The sequence below is a fragment of the Pogona vitticeps genome, chromosome 8 (genome assembly GCF_051106095.1).
Source record: "Pogona vitticeps strain Pit_001003342236 chromosome 8, PviZW2.1, whole genome shotgun sequence".
NCBI lineage: Eukaryota > Metazoa > Chordata > Lepidosauria > Squamata > Agamidae > Pogona > Pogona vitticeps.
In genome coordinates this window covers 30,022,842-30,041,207 of record NC_135790.1, presented here as the reverse complement: position 1 = coordinate 30,041,207, position 18,366 = coordinate 30,022,842, and the positions used below count along the sequence as shown (strand labels likewise).

Sequence of the window (18,366 nt, the reverse complement as noted above, 5' to 3'; positions counted from 1 at the left end):
TGACAGAGCGCCGTGGGCCCGGCAGGGATGGGGGTCAAATGGTCAGGGGTAGGCATGGCAGGTAGAGCTGCCTGGTGCACCATAAAGATGTGACCTAGGGAGGGCGAAGGGGTACCAACCGCCCATGGCAGCAGAGCTGTGCCTTAGAAAACACACAAGATTTAGTGTGATAGCTGGTGTGTGTGGGGGGGAGAGGGATGGGGTGTTGGCATGGTAACAGCCTTGCATGCAACCGAACACTGGATTTAAGTGGGAGGAAGGAGTTTTCAAATACTGGGGTGACTGTCTTCTGCCACTATCTAATCAGCAAAGGCCTTTTCTGCCCAAGCCCCTTCTCTTGTTCCTGCCCTATTCCTCTCTGATTTTTGACTAGAGATGACATGCTCTTTCTCTGCTCCTGAGCACTGACTATGTTAGACAACAGTCTCCCACATCATTGAGGCTCAAATACTATTTTTAAAAACCTTTCTTTTATTTTTTCTGATTGTAACTGAAGATCAGCTGTAAGCAAAGATGCTTTTTTATAAAATGTAAGATGCTGCTAGAGATTCTCTTTTACTATTTTAAGTGCTTGGTAGTGAAAAAGATGGGTTCTGAGAACTTGTGCTGCTTTCTTACACTTTCTCTGTTGCTTTGTACTTTATGCTGTACTAATTAGAAAAGGAATTAACCAAATTGCCCAGCTTGGGCTCCCCCCCCTCCCCGAGTGCCTTCTCCATTGCCTGGGATGCCAGCCTTCTCATGCCTCCTCTTCCTCCAGCTCTCTTCCACTGACCTGGCTTTCACCGGTGAGGACATTCCCAGGCTTGTCTCCTGCCTGGAGACTGTTTGGAGGAGGAGGAGGAGGAGGAGGAGGAGGAGGACGACGACAACCCTGGGTCCGCTTTCCTTCTGGCCCCAAGCAAACCCTCCAAGCTCAGGAGAGGGTTTACTTTCTTACAGCAGGAATCCTGGGCAGGGAGGGTTCTCCGGCAGCCGGTCAGCAAGCTCTCCTAGCAGGCACCTGGTCACTCCCTGGAGCCAGGCGATGGACAGCCCATGTTGACAGAGAACAGCCAGGAGGATTTTTCCAGCGTGTCGTGTCGAGGGCAGGGGATACAGGCCAGCCCCTGCTGGCCTGGTGGGATACCACCCCCCCCAAGGAGGAAAAGCACAGCACCGGAGGCGGGTGTCAAGGAGGGTGTTCAGCCCGTTGGGAAGAAGAAGAAGAGCAGGCCTGGGTCACAGAGGGTGGGAAAGTTACTTCTAGGATCCCAAAGCCCACACGGGTCTGGCCGGGCCGTTCTGGGAAGTGCAGGTTGACATGGCGGCTTCTTCAGGGTCCTCGGTGAGCTGCCTGCTGGTGGCTGATCAGTCACCGTGCCAGCAAAGGTGCCACGTGCCTCTGATTCTCTTTGGGAGGAAGGCGAGAAGCCTCCTTCCCAGTCCCCAGTGCTGGGCCAGGGCAGAGGCCAGGCTGGCATGGGGTGGCCACAGCAGAGTTGGACTCCAAAGGGTTTTTCTGGGACACCCCCCCCCAAAAAAAACCCCTAGGTCTCAGCACCAATGCAAACCCCCTAACTGTGTATCCAGGAGAAGAATGGCTGAAGGACCCCAGAGGGCCATCGAAGAGAAAGCTGAGCACACCACAGAGAGGCTTCAGGGCCACTGAAATAGAAACAGTATTTTATTCCCTTTTTCCTTTTTTGTTTGGGGACACAACACAGAAATGCAAGAGTCCTTTATCACAGCAGGAAGGCTGATTTCAGGCGAACACACAATGCTGAGCTTGGCTTTCAGAGTTACAACAATTGTACAGCTGGGTAGTTTCCTACTGGGTGTGTTAAACGGGTGTTACCAATGGCACACGACAGACACAACAGAGAGGTGTAGGGGAACAGAGGGGTGGTAGCGCGCACACAGCAGGGACTCAGGGAAGTGGGGAGCCGTTCCCCTCGTTGCTCTGCTCCAGCTGATAGTGCCTAGGGTGGTGGAGAGGTCAGGAGGTGCCCGGCGGCTCTTGCCACGCCTGTTCCCAGGGGCCAAGGCTAGGAGTGGTTCTGGGGCTACGCAGGGTGCTGCATCGGGGGTACACGGCCCCCCTCCAACGCCAGGCCAAAGAAGGTCTGAGAGTGGCTGCCCCTCTCACTGGCATGGAGACTCACTCCGTCCTTGAGCAATCCTTGAATGTCTGGGACACGGACATGCATTCTCACAGTGATGCTGCAGGGAAGTCAGAGTCTTGCAAATAGCCGGCTGGGGTGGGCAGAGGGGTAGTGGCATTGCCATAGGGTCATTCAGGGCCTTAGAGCACAGCAACAGTGGTCACCTAAGGCCAAACAACCCAGGAGTCTCCCTGGAGGAGGAGGAGGAGGAGGAGGAGGAGGAGGAGGAGGAAGATGGGCATTTCAAAACGGTGGGCCACAGAGGAGCAGACGGGGGGGGGGGGAGACAACCATTCCCAGCTCCAGAGGCAGGAGGGCAGTCTCCATCCTGCCCTCAAGCCCACGAAGAGACGCCTCCTCCGCTCCTGGATCCTGGGGCATTTTCACCTCACCTGGCATCACAGTGGCATGGGGGGGGGGGAAGGAGACACCCCCTCTCCCTGGTCTTGCTGAGGGTGAGGGGGGGGGATGTCCTGGTACAGCTGAGCATGTCAGCCTCTTTTCTAATGGAGACCTCTGCACCATTTTCTCCCCCCCCCAGCCCCCCAAGCTTGGCTTTCCAAAGCCTCTGACATCCTAGAAAGGGGGGTTGGGTACACAGAGCCCTGACACCCCCACCCTCACCCCAGCTCAAAGCCATTTTCCTTTGGGAAGTTGCCACCACCCACGGGCGGGCCACGTGAACCTCCAACATTCTTCTCAAAAGATGGTGCATCACGTCAAAAACAGCACAAGGAGGGAGGCCACGAGAAACACACTCACGGAACGACACCAATGTGGAGGCTATGATCACCACGGACGGACATGATACTATCGGACAGTTTTGGCAGCAAGGGGGGGGCAGGGGGAGTTCAGTGTGTGTGTTTGGGGTGGTGGTGGTGGAGTTAAATAGAGAACGGATGCTCCAGGACACAGGCCAACATGGACACAGAGCGGTCAACCTTTCCATGCGAGGGTTTGGAGCCTTCGCCTCGGCAGCGTCGCTTCACATTGTTGTTTGCATCTGGGGTCTGCATGTCCGTTGACTGGTCTCTAGATCTGTATGGGAAGCCAAAGGGGGGGGGGTGCATGCTGAGGCAGATCTTGGGGTCCAGCTGGGAGGAAGCCACCTTTCTCGGCCCTCAGCCCACTGGCTGGCTTTGCTCAAAACATCCTCCCACAGATCAAGCCCTTGGAGGGCAGGATGGAAATTTCCACACCAGAAGCCGGGGTTCCTCCTTGCTGTGCCCCTCTCTCAACAGCTCCAGGGCTCTTCCCGAACAGGGGTGTGTGCGCGCGTGCACACCTGCATGAGGCGCCTCCAGCCTCGCAGGGGCCTCCTTCCATCCTGAGCCGCCACTGGGGCTCCCTTTCTGCTCTCAGGACCACCACCACCACCACCTGCCTTTTGTTCTCCACGGTTTTGTGCTCTTGGTTGTGTTGTGCCAGAGCCGGGCAGGGGGCTTTGGTTCCGTCCACCTCCCGGGATGTCCAGGCCAGGGCTTCCTCTTGGCCAAGGCGCCCCCCCCCCGAACCGAACGGCTGCCCTGTCCCCACCGGGGCCCTCCTCAGGCAAGACCCTGCAGCTCCACTCCCTGGCGCGGGGTCATCCCTGGTGGAGAGGCCCTTGCTGCAGGGTGGGGGCAGGGGCGCCCGCTCCCCCCCCCGTTCAGCAGCCCTCCCTCCCTCCCTCCCTCCCACCCGCCCTCCCTGGCAGCAGCTGCCCTCCCTCCCTCCCTCCTTGAAAGCTCACCTCCTATCTTCCATTCAGTTCTCTGCCTTTTGTGCTCCAGTTGCTAGGGCAGCGGGGGTGGGGGTGGGGGTGGGGAGAGAAGACAGCGTGAGAAGGCCTACCTGAGAGCCAGTGTGTCTCCTTCGCACCCCCCAACCCCCCACTGAGGACCACTTGGGGATTAGGGTGCACCTGGCGGAGGCTGCCCCCTCCCCACCTCCAGCAAGGGGTTTTCTCCTCCTTGGCCGAGCACCTCTGCCTGGGGTGTGTGTGCAGTGCCTTCTCACACACCCTTGGAGGATATGCTCCCCCCCCCAACTGAACATGCAGCACTCATGGGCCTGGCCATTCCCAGCTGGGGGGAAGCCTCCCCTGCCCTCGGCTCGGCCCCAGGAAGGCAATGTCCCAGGTGGAGGCGAGCGTGGGGGGGCCCTTACCGTTTGAGGCGATCAAATTCTCTCCGGGTGCCTCCACATCGCCGGGGGCCCTGCAAAGAGATGGCACTGCTGCGGAGAGAAAGACATGCCCCCCCCGCCAGAGGCCCCCCATGGCCATGTCCAGGCAGCCACGGGGGCTCTATTCTCTTCCAACCAATTCTGACCGAAGCTCCTTGGGGCGGAGATCATACCCCTGTATTCTGAGAAGCCCCACCTTGGGGATGTTACCAGACAAACAGAACAACCCTCTTAGGGTGTTTCCTGACAACCAGAAGTCCCTCTGGAGCTTTCCCATCTTCTCTTTTCAAAACGAGGGGGGGGGGGACGACAAAAAAATGCCACAGTGAAGAAAAAGGCAGAAGCAGCATCAGTGGGAAAATAAGGGAAGGTGACCCAAGTGGAAGGAAGGCCACAGTGTCTACAGACCTGGAACATTTGGGAAATGAAGCAGAACAGGGGCAGGACAGAAGTTTCACCCAGACCCACCGAAAGTTCATATTTTAAATATATGTGACTTGCACCCTGAGCTTAGAATTTAGCCTGCCTTAACATTACTGTTGTCTGAAACGCCTGCTTATTGCACATTGCTGTTTCAGTGGGTTGATGAAGGACAGGATAGAAGCAATCCCAAGTCTAACATGAATGAACACTAGCAACCGGCTGGATAGAAGGACAACCGGCCCTGCCTGGCTGCTCTCGGGTCCCTGTTTTCCTGAGCGGTTAATGTGCGCTTAGTGGAAAGCAACCCCCCTACAGGCTGAGGGTTGGACCGGGAGGGAAGCTGATGCATCTGCCGATTTGCAGGCGACTGGCACGCAACTGCTGTGAGTGGCCTTCTGGTCCAAGGAACCCCTCACCCTGGCAAGGGAGAGAGAAAAGTGACCCGATGTGATATTTGGCCAGCACTGAGGCTTGGCTCTCCGGAACATGGGAAAGGGCTGGGAGTCACGCTACCTAGCCAGCAGGGGTGGAGGAGAGGTGGGGAATGAGCCGGCCCACCCGGGCCCTCAAGCACACACCACCTACCTTGGCTTTTGGCTGAAGTTGCACTTACACCGCCTGCCTGGAAAAAGAAAGAACGTGCTGTGAAGTTGCGAGAGAAACCCCCTCCTTCCAACGTTGACAGCTGGTCCTTTCTGGGAAATGGTTGGGTTTTCTCCCAAAGTGCCGCTGGATGCCATGCCCATAACGGCCGCAGGTGGGTGACGCTGCCTCCCCCTCCACGTGCCCCACATTTGGGCCTCTGGGACGATGGGGTCAGATCAGTGTGATTGACCACTTCCAGCAGGGGGAGCCGGTCATGGTGAGGTATGGGCAGGACCTCAGGTGATGAACAGCACCTGAGCAAGGGGGCGGCTGCAGCACGCCCACCGTCACCTGCCCACCAGAGGATCAGCCAAGAGGAAGAGCCCTTGACTGCCCCCCCCCGGCCGGAAAGGACAAGCACAGGAACCACCTCCTGGCATCTGTGCCTGGGACGGGAGGCTCCATCATCATCATCATCATCATCATCATCATCATCATCATCATCATCATCATCATCATCATCATCATCATCAGAACAATAATAACAATAACAACCACCACCACCACCAAAAAAGGGGGGTGCTTGTTTTCCTCATGACACCTGGAGGTGCAGTGGCTTCTCCAGATGAGGCATCAATGCTACACCTAGACGCAGGGCTCCCTCAAGTGGTGATGTAAAAAACACACACTCCTCAAACCCTATAATTGGGAAAACACTTTAAGAAAATAAGAAAAAGTGTCTCTGGTGTTCCCAAACACCAGCTTCAAGATCATGCTTGGGAGAAAAGAAGACGTGTAAGAGCAGAGAAGAGGAGGGCCTGCCTCTCCTTGAGTCAAGTCACTGCTCAGGTGTCAATTTAAGCCCATCCAAGCCGCTGCCTGTCATGGTGCTGCTGCCCCTCCCCATGGCTGACATCTTGCGGGGGGGGGGAAGGAGGGGCAGAGGCCTGGGAGAGAGAGAGAGAGACCTGCAGACTTACTCAGGATAAGCAGAATTCCAACGGTGAAGAAGACCACAGCAAACACCAGGCCTCCGATGCGTAGAGTCTGGTAGTCTGGAGGGGAGGAAGGAGAGACAGACATCGTGTTTTCAAATGCGGAGCTAGGCTTAGGGACCCTGAAGTCACACTCACACACACACACACACACACACACACAGAGAGCGGTCGGAGGCTCACCATAGTTAAAGGGGTCCTTTTCCTTCTCCTGATCAGTGACTGGAAAGAGCAAACAGAGGAGAAAAATCCACACTGAAGGATGGAGACCAACAGAGAGAGAGAGAACAAATCTCACCTGCCTTTCCCACCCACTCTGTGGATGTGTGTGTGGGGAGGGGAATGCCCTGGGTTGCCCCCACCAAGGCCGTCCGCAGCCCTTCAGGAGAGGACAAGGCCAGGCCAGCACCTTGGACAGCTCTGGTCGGGCCCCGGGGGGGGGGGTTAGCTGGGGCAGGCCTGGGCCAGGAATGGCAAACAGGAAGAGGACAGGAGGCACAGCCCGGGCTTTCTGGGAAGGGCTGAGGAATAAAGGGCATGTTTCCCGCCCTGTGGAGAAGGTCTCTTTACATAGCCAAGAAAACTAAGGTCATAATGCAAAGACTTCTGTCATTTTTAATGGCGCCCCCTTCATCCAAAGGAGAACAAGTGCCAAGATTTTCATTGGGGCTGCGGCGGGCTGTGTGCGTGTTCGTATGCAGACGGGAGGAAGAAGACAAGCACAGCCCTGGGGCCTTGTGGGCAAGTCTGCCCCTCCCTGACCCCAGCAAGTGAATCTCCTCTCCAGTGGCCAGCCCCCTACCACCCAGTCCACCCACCCACCCACCCACCACCCGATCTCTTTTCCCAACAGAGGAGGGAGGGGTGGGAAAGGTACTTACCATTTGCTAACATTGCTGGAACGAGCAGAGAGCAGAGGAAGAGCAGCACACCTTCCATGGCTGTTACTGGAGGGGAAGAAAGAAAGCAGGAGCTCTCCGACTGGGAAAGGGGGCAGGCGGGCGGGCCTCGGAGCAGCCAGAAGGCCACCTCCTGCCTCCAGGCCTCCTCTCCACTCTACCAGGACCACCTCGAGTGCTGCTGTAGGGCCGTGCAGTAAAAGAAAGGGGTGGGAGGGGGGACAGGACACTCCTCTTCTCAAGAGGCCTTCCCTTCCTAGCGAAACCTGGGACCCCACTCCAGGTGACCCCCAAATGCTACATCCCCCTCCTTCCCAGGTTCTCTTCAGTAGCTGGCATCTCAGGCTCGGAGGCCGTGGGTTGCCACTTGCCGAGCAAGGGCACTGATCCTCTCAATGAGCCTCACAAGGTGTCCGTCCCTCCCTGCTCCTGGGATCAATCCCATCATCCGTGACGCAGCCCCTCCCTGGCATGCTGGCATGCTGAGCTTTCCTTGGCTCCTTTTGACACTTCCCTGTGGATTCATCCAGTCCCCCTTTGCACTCCCCCATAGCCTGGTGCTCAGTGAGACCCAGCGCCTTTCTCAAGGTATCTGAGAGCTGGACGCTCCCGCTGTGAATTTTGTGATGACCCTCAGGAGCCCTTTCATCTCTGCCATTGTATGACTTTAAAGCAACGCAAGACATTAAAAGCAACCACCTACTGTCTTCCTCCTTCAGATTGCTTTTCTGGCTATGGGCCTGGGGGTCCATGCGCAAGGGTCCCACTGGCTTGCACAACTCCCCCCCCGACCGCCAACGGAGCAAAGAGTAGAGGCATAAAAGGCTGCTGACTCATCATGTGCAGTGCCTGTGTTTTTACAGACTTCACTGGAGGAGGAAGTGGAGGTGGCCCCACAGGTGTGGTGTAAACTGGACAGAAGAACACTTGTGCAGGATCAGGTCTGGGGAGGCCTTTCTACTCCAGCATTCAGCTCTCAGGGTGGCCAGCCAGACGTCCCAAGAGCAGACAAGCAAGCAGCTCAGGAGAACCACTTTCTCTGCTGCTGCCCCCACCCCAGGTGACCTTCAGAGGGACACTGCCTTGGAGGCTGATGACAGCCTATGCGCTGCAGTCGGCAAGCTCCTGCCAGTAAAAGAAATGCTCTGCCCTTATTGGGGGAAGAGCGGGGGGGGGCGAGGAGATTCGGGCTGCCCTGTGAGCACGGAGGGAGCCAAAGGAAACCCGCCTGCGACCTTGGCATCTTCCATGGGTTGCCAGCTATGGGTCAGGCGGGAGCCATGGATGAGGGCAGAGTGGTCACCTTCCAGGCTGATCACAGACCCGGCTGGGCAAGGCCAAGGCCAGCTTTCCCCACACTCTCCATGAGGCCACCAGCGGTACTGAGTCCCTTCTGTGACAAGCGGTGGACCTTCCGCTTCTCCTTGCTTCCTGAGAAGAGCCAAGCATGGAAAGGGGGATCCCAGCAACGGTGCCCTTGCCAACCTTGCAGGGCAGGCGCTGTGGGGGTCCAGGCTTTTATTTAAGCTGTCCCCACCTGGCTAGGCAGGTCCCCAGGGAAACTGAGCCGGAGCTGCCGATGCCGAGATCAGCCTAGGATAAAAGCATGTTGTCCTCCGAGTGTCTTTTCTGCTGCTTCAGCTGCTCCTCAAAGCCTCTCTGGCCCCTCCGGCACCAGGGGAGGCGGCCACATGGCCCACGGAAGGTTCAGCAAACAACCTGGAGAGTCTGGCAACCCTTTGTCTAATGAGATTGAAAGAGACATTTCAGTCCACACCCCCACAGAGCACCCAGTGTGGTGTAGTGGGTAGAGCGACAGGCTAGGACTCTGGAGACCTGGGTTCCAATCCGTACTCAGCCATGGAAATTCACTGGGGGGGGCAGGGGACTGGAACTGGCCAAGCCCCTCCTTCAATATCTCACTTACCTCGAAAGTCCTATTAGGGTCACTAAAAGTCGGTTCCAACTTGGCACCACCACCACAGGTGACGCCTGAAACCAACATCTCTGGCCTCTGCAACCCTTTTCTGAAACTCTCTTGACAAAGGAGCCTGACTCTCGCGTCTGTCCGTGACGTTTGGGAAGTTTTATGTTTCTTCTCTAAGGGCCACAACTCTATGGTGTCCAGCCTGAAGAAAACCCACATGGAGTTAAAAGTTCTGCCAGACTTCAACTTCCAGCAGCCCCAGCAGTAGTAGAGTCAGAGATGAAGGATGATGGGAGTTGCCATCATCTATCCAACAGCGGCAGGTCCCCTGCCCTTCACAGAAGACTTGTTAAGGCCTCTGCCCCAACCTCCGGGAGGTCTTGAACAGAGTGCCTGGGCTTGGGTTGAAGGCCCTGGGGTTTTGTTGGTTTGTGTGTTGTTTGTTTTTAAATATCTTTGTGAACAACTTGGATGAAGGAGAAGAGGGGATGCTAGGGATTGGGTGGGGGCAGCGGCAGACAACCCTGAAGACAGCAGCACAATAAAAAGTGGTCCTGGAGGATGTGGGCAAGATGAAATTTGGCAGAGGGAAATGCAGCAACACGCAACCCAAGGCCAGGCGGAGCGGGGGGGGGAGGGACGGCCGTGACACCCGTGCAGAGTCCAAGAGCTAAGGTGTCTTAGTTCAGCACATGCGGAACATGAAATTACAATGGGATGCATCGCAGAAAATGCCAAGATGATCTTGGGTTGCATTAATAAAAGGGGAACTTTTTGATCAGAGCTAGCTCTGTTGTTCGACACAGCGAAGCAGGCCCGCCACAGGGGAAATCGGTGGGAGATCAGGGTAAGACAGCAAGGGTCCTGCTCCTGCTTCAGGTGAATGTGCACCCCTGCAGGTCCAGAACAACAGAACGTGTTTAGCCCTTGGCAGGAGTTCAGACTCGATAAGGTACCTGACAATATGCTCACCCTGAACACTCCTGACATCCCTGATCTAAGCTGGGGTGCCCGCAAGAGGCTCTTCTTCACTGGATGGACTGAAACAGAAGACAGAACCGCAGCTCCCAGAAATTCTGTGGCTGAAACCAGCACTGAGCAGCCAGGGTTGACTATATGACTTCCGTGGTTCTCTCCAGCTCTCCATTTCTAAGAAACCACCCCCTTGAGAGATCTGAGCCAGAGAAAAAGCCCACTGCAAAGGAGGGATATTGACAAATGGCCCCCACAGAGCTGCGAGACTGCTGACGTTGGCCCGTCTTTGCTGGCATCTGTTCAGCACTGAGGCACACTGCTTGCACAAGCACACAAAGCCACGCATACGCACCTACCTGGCCCTGAGGTGCTTAGGGGCTGTGTGGATTCCTGTTCAGAGGTGGTGCCAATCTGGAAGTGAGTGCAAATGGCAACCTCGTCACTCATGAGGGCAAACCCACCGAGCTGGAACACCAGGGCTCTTTGCTCCAAAGGTAATATCTGCTCTAATCAGATCTCTCTGCCACCCACAGTCATTTCCCAGCAGCCGAGAGGACAATGTACTTAGTATCGGATTTTATCAGACAACAGGGATTTTGACAAATAATTGAGAAAATCCACATCCGACCCACCCACCCCCTTTCTGAAACATGTAATGGAAAATGGGTTTTTGGTTACTACACAATTGAGCCCTGCTCTCTTCTGCTTTTAAAACATCAGCTGTGCACAGCTTGGCTGCTTTTGCATGCTGATCTATGACTTTCTGGTTGAATTTTGCACATTATTCTGCCTTGTTCCAGGCAGAACACACACACGTCCTCCCCTTTTCTCATCCTCCAACCACTCCGGAGGAGCGAATGCTTGGATTCATTCACCTGCCATTAATCTGCCCCCAAGGAGCCACTCTGCTGGTCAGTCTGCATCTGGAAGCTCCTTCCTCTGCCCCTGCCTCTGCCAAGCTGTATCATCATCCCACACGCTTCGCTCCTTGCAGATTGAGGAAGGGGTCTTTTGACTGGGGCCGGGTTAGTGAGGTCTAGCTGTGGGGTGCAGCAGAGGACCCACTTCGAGGCACACCGGCTGGGGCCGAGGGCAAAAGTAAAGGGAAGGGGAAAGCCATCCCCACAGGCCATGAGAGAAAGGGGCGCAGCAAAAGGGCCCCTTGGGGGATGGGGAGGGGATGGAGGTCCATCTGAGCCCAAGTGGGGGGGGGTGTGTGAAGGGAGGGAGCCAGGCGACCCAAGAGGACGGGATGCTCTGGGGCCTCTTTTCATTCAAAGGCAACGACTCGGCGTGGAGGCCCTCCTTTGGTTTCCCCAGAACAAGCGGCGCAGGGAGTCCACCCCTCCCCCAGCCACCCTTGCACAGGCCCTCAGCATCTCCCGGAGGCCACAAGCATCCTCTTCCCTTCCATCACTCGGTGGGTGCGGGAGGGAGGCTGCACCGTGGAAAGAGCAACTGGTGCCAAAGGGAGCCCACAAGTCGAGGAGCAGCCAGGAAAAGAGCAAGAGAGCAGCCGGGGCCTCCCCGTCTCCCCTTCCTCTCTTTTAGGGGGAAGCACATCATCCCCCCCCCTCTCTGGCAGCTCAGCTGGAGCAGCCCTGGCAGCGAAGGGAGCGGGCTGGTGGTCACGTGGCTCTCCTGCCAGGCCGCCCAGGCGCCAGAAATGTTGTTGCAGAAAATCTGCCTTACAAGGTTCAGTCCAGTGAGGGCCACTAGGCACGTGGTCCTCATTCGGGCCCAAACTGGCGGGGCAGGGCCAGAGTGGAGTGCCTTTATCTCTCAGCTGGGTGGCCCTAAAACAATGGACAGAAGCAAGATGAGGTTGATGACTTTACCCCTAAAAATGAGGAAACCTTCCTTACCAACTGATGTAAACATCCCCAAAGGCAAGTGGCTGCTAAGACAAGATCTGTTTTAAAAAAACAAACAAACAAAAAAACCCAGCCATCTTCAAAGAGCTGTTCTCCAACAGATCCCATTGCACCTTCACCCCCAGGGACCAACAGCAGCAGCCTTCTTCTTCCCCTGGCCATTAAAACAGGTGGCGGCCCAATCCTGAGTTTTCTGCCTGATAAGAAGATTGATGATGAACCTGGCAAAGCCGCGGCACTTGCCAGATGCCAGGAAAGAACCCTGCATCCTGGTCCCACCAAACCCCAGGAGACATTTGGGCCTCCTCCTCCTCCTCCTCCTCCTCCTCCTCCTCCTGCTTAGAAGGCTGCAAGGCATCCCACAAAGATCAGAGCTGGTTAAAATCACTCTTTCACGCTTCAGAATCTTGCCTGCCCTGCTCTTCCCTCCACACACACCCCACTGGAAAAAAAAGAGAGAATGCCTGTGTGAACCCAAGCAGAGGGTGTCGCTTTGCTTCAACATCAGAAGAGTTTCTGGTGTGGCAGACCTTTTTTGGTCCTTAGCACTAGAGACTCCCAGCCCTGCCTCATGCCAGGGTCACTGGTGGCCCTCCCCAGCAGGTGGAGGGAGAGGCCTCCCTGCCTGGACCCTGGCGGGTGGGGGGGAAGGAAAGGAAGAAAAAGCGGCTGCACCGGGGGGGGGGCAGGGAGGGAGGGAGAAGCCACAGCTCCATCCCCTCTAGGCAAATGCAACAGCAAGAAGTGGACCAGACCTAACAGAGGTCCTTGTTGAGGTGCTCCCTGGTGTCCCCATCCGCCTCTGCCTGGCTTTTTTGGGGGGAGGGGGGGAATGCCAACAGACAGGAGCAACCTGAATGTGAATTCAAGGTGTAAGAGCCACAAGGGGCTCAGTGCTCAAGTGCCAGAAATGCCAGCACTCACAAGCATGTGTGCTCTCAGTTCAGTGGAGGGCTGGGATCTCCCCTCCCCCCCCTCCATCAGAAGTCCAAGAGTTGGAAACACGGCCACGTTGAGACTCCCAGGCATGATGTTGTAGATGGGTGGGAGTGGAATGGGCCACACTGGGTGCGATCTGGCCACTTAGGAGGCAGATCGCGGAGCTCACGTGGGTGCGCCTGCGTGCCTGCCGGGTGCTCTCCCGCCATATGAGCACTACCATTTGTTCAGTCCTCTCAGTAACACAAACATTTGTAATTATTTCCAGAAGGATATAACTGTTAAGTCTGCTGTAGCAAAAACATTTCTGCTGCCATTTCTCTCTTTGTCTGCACGCCCACCTCTGGCCCAGGAGCTTTCTGCTTTCACTCCTCCAGCCTCCTGGATATGAGCGGGGGAGGAGGGAGGGGGGGAAGGAAATGTCTGGATCTCCCAGTCTTTGTCTCTGCATGAGTGTGCCCATGTCTTGGCATTTAAAAAAAAACAACAAAACACAAAGCAATCTGTGGTCCCCGTATTGAAGGACCATCTACTTGGGGTGTCCCGAACAACATTAAACCCACAGGCTTTGATGTGATGACCCAAACAGACCTCTTTAAAGGGCAAAAGTGGCACCTCTGAGACCACCCCCCAGGTGCCACCTCTTGTCTGATCTTCAGAACTACAGAGGGTCAGGGTCAGTTCTTGGGTGAGAGATCTCTAAGTAACCCCAGGGATCGTCAGGCATTGCAAAGACCCTGGGGTTTGGGGGGGGGGGGTAACCATGGCCACCTGTCCTTGCAGACAGCTCTGGCCCAGACAGACCAAAGGACTAGTCTAGTGGAAGGCGCCTACCTTGTCTTCGCATGCAATGGCTTTCAAAAGGGCCATTAAAAGGGCCATTCGCATAACACCCTGTGGAACTACTTGTGAGTTCTAATTGGGTCTTAAGTGATGCATCATCTCCTGTTCTCTACAAGAGTGAAAAACAACACCATACATTTAAGAAATTCCTTCAGGTATCCCATGAGGCAGCCAGGACGAGGGATCTCTTTAAGAGCAAGTCCGCTTGTTCCAAACAATTAGCACATCCATTTCCTTAGGTGGAGCTGAAATAGAAGAAGTGGAGGGAAGGGGTGCTCTCATGGCAGACGGCAGAGAGATTCTGCTATAAAGCCAGTCTCTCTCTCTCTCTCTCTCTGTATGTGTGTGTGTGTGTGTGTGTGTGTGTGTGTAGGACAAGCAGGCTGGATGTCAGTTAAGCAACTGTATTTGTAGCTTTTGGTTAAGAGCCCCCCCCCCATCTCCCCAGTGGCCATGCTGGAGGTCTCCCTTCCCCCCTTCAGGATTAAGAAGAGCCTTGATGATGGATCTGACTAAAGGCCTCTATGTCCAGCATCTCCTTCACATGGTCAAGCCCAGGAGATGTTATATATTTCTGTCCTCTCTCTCCTTGGTGACCTTTTTTCTCAGCTAAACAGCCCCAACTCATGTGAACACTCCAGTATTGCTTTGCGTGCTTCTTCAGAGGAAACAGAGGCCAGCATATCCTAGCGGTCCTTTAAGCAGGACCTTCTAGTGCTTTGTGGACTAGAGGAGTGAGCAGTTGACTTTGTCTTAGGCTTTGTGGGCTGCAGCAGGCCTACATCCATGAAACCCCAGCTATCAGTCAGCCCAACGCCAGGTCTATACACAAGCGGGGATGGTCCAGTTTGGGTCCAGGTCTCTGGATCTGCCAGCCTGTACAATTTTCAAGAGTCTCATTTCTAGGTTCTCTTCCTGCCCGATTGTGTGCCAGGCTGCAGGACGTGGGCAGCCTGGAGATGAACCCCAGCGGCTTTTGCATACCACCGTCCACTTCACGGAAAAGCCTGTGTTTGCATGAGAGGTGCCCCCAGGCTCTACTTTCTGTCTGCTCTGTGTTGCTGCAGGTAAAGTAAAAGCACCCTCTCCTGCCCCACTGGTTGAACAGCCATGCCCTGTTGAACAGCCGTCTGCTGTCAGAATCCCAGCCTCCTCCTGGCCTGGCAACCAGGTGGCAAGGAAGGGCTGCCTGTGCCAGGCGATTCCTCCACAGCTTGGCCACAAGCTCCTGTTGCCCTTTGTGGGTGCCTTCCCCATTGCCTTTTCAGATGTGATGTCCTGGTTGTGACATCCATACACGCCCCCCCCCCCAAGACCTGCCCTCTGGCCCGCTGCCTTTTTGAATTCTGAGGCAGGTCTTTCCCTGTTTCCAGCCAGGCATTGATGGCTCTCCTGGTCTCTTTCTCTTGTAACTCTACCACCAGCTTTCCTTATTTATCTCAATCTACACCGCGGCTGTTTTGTTCTGTCTGGACTTTTTGCAGATTCATAAGATTCGTGGTGCTGTTCGTCGCTCGGGCCCATATGAAAGCGGAGGCCAGCTCTTGCGCGCTCCGAAATAAACACCGCCTCGCCTGCCTGTTGTCAACATCTGGAAGACAGCAAGCCCGAGCGCCGCCTCTCCCCCCCCCCCCCGCCCAGCAATGTCAGAACGCCTGCGCGGGCGGGGAAGGAGCGAGGGGTGGGAGCTACCCCCAAGAAAACCTCTCCCGCCCCCGCCCCGCATCTCGGCGCGATGCCAAAAGCGAAGGCAGCGGGAAGCCCATCGGGCGGCGGGGCGGCTCCAGCGAAACTGGGGCGAGGGGCGATCATCCTCCCACCCACCCCCGCTGCTCTTTCCCTTTGCGGGCGCCAGAGGGCTTTCTGCTCCCCGCCCCCGTCCCGTCCCGCCTCGCCCGGAGCCCCCCCCCCCGGTCACGCGGGCAGCCACGTCCCCGTCTCGCTCGCTCTCCCTCCCCGAAGGGGCCGGAGGAGTCGGGAGGCTAGGGGTGGTGAGGGTGGGGGGCGCGCGCACGGTCGCGGGCACGCGGGCGGGGACGCGGAGAGGGGCCGTGTGCAGACGAGCGCCCAGCCGAGCCCCGACGCGCGCCTTCCTGGCTGGTGCGGAAAGGGGGGGGGGGATCCCGCGCGGGAGGCCCGGCCGGCCACAAGTGGCGAGCGAGGAGGGAGGGGGCGGGAAGGGCGTCCCGTCTCCGCCCCCCCGCCCCCCCCCGGCAAAGGCAGCCCACTCGAGGCAAAACATCCTGGTGGACGGGGCGGGGGGGGAAGAGGAGCGGTAACTAGGCAACCCCAGGAAAGGGAGCCGGGCGAGCAGGTGGTTGGCACGGCAACAGCTGGGCCAATCACGGGCGGCGAGGGGAGGATTTGAGGGACAGGCGGACGGAGGGGCCGGCCGACCGACCGACCGACCGACGGACGCCGAAGGCGACGTGGGCAGCGGCAGCGACTGCCCCCGCCCGCCGCCGCCGCCGCCCCAGGAGTAGCGCTCTTGGCCGCGCCTGTTCAGCATCAAACCCCGGCCCAGCCCCATCGCGCTCAAAGAGGGAGGGAGGGAGGGAGGGAGGGAGGGGGCGTTAGGAACCGCGGGGCCAGCCGGAGCGCACCTTCTTCCTGGAAAGACACCCCCTCCCACACATACACACACGCACGCACACAAACTCCCCGAGCTCGGCTACTCCTGGCCCCAAGAGCCGGGAAGGTGGCACTCTGCACACGCCCAGAAGCAGCAGCAGCACCACCCCCACCACCCCGGTAGCGCAGCCAGGCTCCAGCATCCGGGACTCCCCCTTGTTGACAGGCGTGCGGGACGGGGGGGGGAGCAAGGAGGAGCTGCTATGGCGGGAGGGGGCGAGAGGCGCGGAGGCGGCCAGCGGGGACACACGGCTTGGCTCCGTTTTCAAGACGGGAGAAGAGTCAGGCGAGCGAAAGATGCCCCCCCCCGCCGCCCACCTCCCCTCCCGGCGGGAACATCATCCCCGAAGGGGAGGGGAGGGGAGGGGGCGCCCGTGCGGGCGAGGGGCAAAGGCCTGCTCTGTGCGGGGCGGCGGGGAGGACGGTGGCCAATCCGGCTCGCGAGGCGCGGGGGGGGGGGTACCCCAGGCGCAGGCGGGGGGGGGGGGGGCTGGGAGCGCCCGGCCCTGCGACCTGTGGCGTTCAGCTCCCGTTCCGACCCCCGCGCGCTCCACGGCTGCTCTCCCGCCGGGGCCCCCCTCTTACCGGGCAGGAGCTCCGCGGGCGGCGGCGGCGGCGGCGGCGGTGGCGCTCCGGGCGGGGCCGGCGGGGGTGGGGCGCGGTCCGAGAGCGGCGATCTTGGGGAGCCAGGCTGCGCTGGACTAGGCGGGGCGTCCGGGCGGGAGCGTCGCCTTCCCCCTTCCCTTCCTTCTGGGCGCTGCTGCTCCCCGCTCGCTCGCTCGCTCGCTCAGACCCTCGTTCCCTCGTGGCTGGCTCGGGCTGGGCGTGCCACGGGCTCGGGCATGGCTGGGCTCGGCTGGCTGCGAAGGAGGGAGGGAGGGAGGGAGGGAGGAGGGGGCTGCGCCGTGTCGGAGGGGCGGCGCTGGCAGACAGAGAGAGGGACGGGCGGCGGCGGCGGAGGAGGGGGCGATCGATCGAGCGCAGAGCCCAGGCGGGCGGGCGGGCGGGCGGGCTCCGTCGCGGCTCCTTCCACTCGGGCTGGGCTGCTCGAAGGGGGTAGCAGATTCCCCTCGAGCCCCCCCTGAGCCCCTGCCGTCTGGTGGTGCCTCCCCTGGCAGCCCCAGGAAGACATCTTGCCCTCCTGCAGAGCCATATCAAGCCCCCCCTTCCCCGAAAGCAAGGGCCAAAGGTGCTTCCTCGGGGAGGCGGGAGACCGAGCGAGTCCGGGGTGCCTTTACCTACAGGCAAGATCGCTCTTCCTCGCTCTTCCTTCCTTCCTTCCTTCCTTCCTTCCTTCCTTCCTTCCTTCCTTCCTTCCTTCCTTCCTTCCTTCCTTCCTTCCTTCCTTCCTTCCTTCGAGATTCTTGGCTTATGTGGGAGCCGCACTGGACGTGGCTCCCCCTCAGTCCTCCCTCCCCTCTCCCCGAAAAGGGCCTTGGGGTTTGCAGCCCCACCAGCTTGGCAGTGGAAGACAGGAGGGCCTGGCCTGCTCTGGTCCGTGGGGGGGTCAGGTGGGGGGTCAGGAAGAGTCCCACACGACTAGACGACTAAACAACAACAACCAGCATTCAAGATGTGATGATGGACTGACTGTGCCTCAGGCCGGCTTCTCAGCCTCCCTGCCCAATCAGCCCCTTTCCTCCCGGCTATTGGCAGAAGGTGGCAGTCCGACCAGCTGGTGGGGGGCGCCAGTGCATTTTCTCTGGTGGGAGCGCTGCTGCTGCTGCTGCTGCTGCTCTTCAACCCCAGGGTGGGACGATCAATTCAACATAGATGGTCTCAAGTTTCTTACCTGGGAGGGCTGCACGCAAGTGCTCCACCTGGCACAGCCATCCTCCATGTACCCCCTTGACTTTCCCACAAGCAGCAAAACTTGTGCAAAGCTAAAGCCCAGCATGACAGCCTTCCTGCCTCCCACCACCCCCCCCCCCCCGGAGCAGCCACAGGACTTCAGCCAGCAGCTCA

The 18,366-nt window shown here is 58.1% G+C and overlaps 1 protein-coding gene across 6 annotated transcripts; it reads right to left on the bottom strand.

Moving 5' to 3' along the window:
- Positions 1-1,648: 1,648 nt before the first annotated feature.
- FXYD6 (FXYD domain containing ion transport regulator 6) lies at positions 1,649-17,798 on the bottom strand. 6 transcript variants are annotated; one of them, XM_078379555.1, is made up of 9 exons: positions 16,987-17,128; positions 13,907-14,015; positions 7,195-7,260; positions 6,497-6,535; positions 6,299-6,373; positions 5,319-5,355; positions 4,293-4,342; positions 3,877-3,919; positions 1,649-3,182 (listed from the first exon to the last, which is right to left on the bottom strand). In XM_078379555.1, exons 2-8 carry the CDS (start codon positions 13,932-13,934, stop codon positions 3,891-3,893), a joined length of 324 nt encoding a protein of 107 aa, XP_078235681.1. In that variant the 5' UTR covers positions 13,935-14,015; positions 16,987-17,128; the 3' UTR covers positions 1,649-3,182; positions 3,877-3,890. The 6 variants fall into 6 exon arrangements, with proteins under 6 accessions (XP_078235681.1, XP_078235683.1, XP_078235684.1 ...); XM_078379557.1 differs by lacking the exons at positions 13,907-14,015; positions 16,987-17,128 and adding an exon at positions 17,644-17,798; XM_078379558.1 differs by lacking the exons at positions 13,907-14,015; positions 16,987-17,128 and adding an exon at positions 17,640-17,703.
- Positions 17,799-18,366: the final 568 nt, after the last annotated feature.

Bases quoted from the DNA above. Each gene is read 5' to 3' on its own strand.
- FXYD6 (XM_078379555.1), bottom strand. From the start codon at position 13,934: ATGGGATACCTGAAGGAATTTCTTAAAT. The intron at 7,261-13,906 runs GTATGGTGTTGT...CTTCCCCTCCAG, and splicing joins CCTGAAGGAATTTCTTAAAT to TAACAGCCATGGAAGGTGTG. The intron at 6,374-6,496 runs GTGAGCCTCCGA...CCTCCCCTCCAG, and splicing joins AAAGGACCCCTTTAACTATG to ACTACCAGACTCTACGCATC.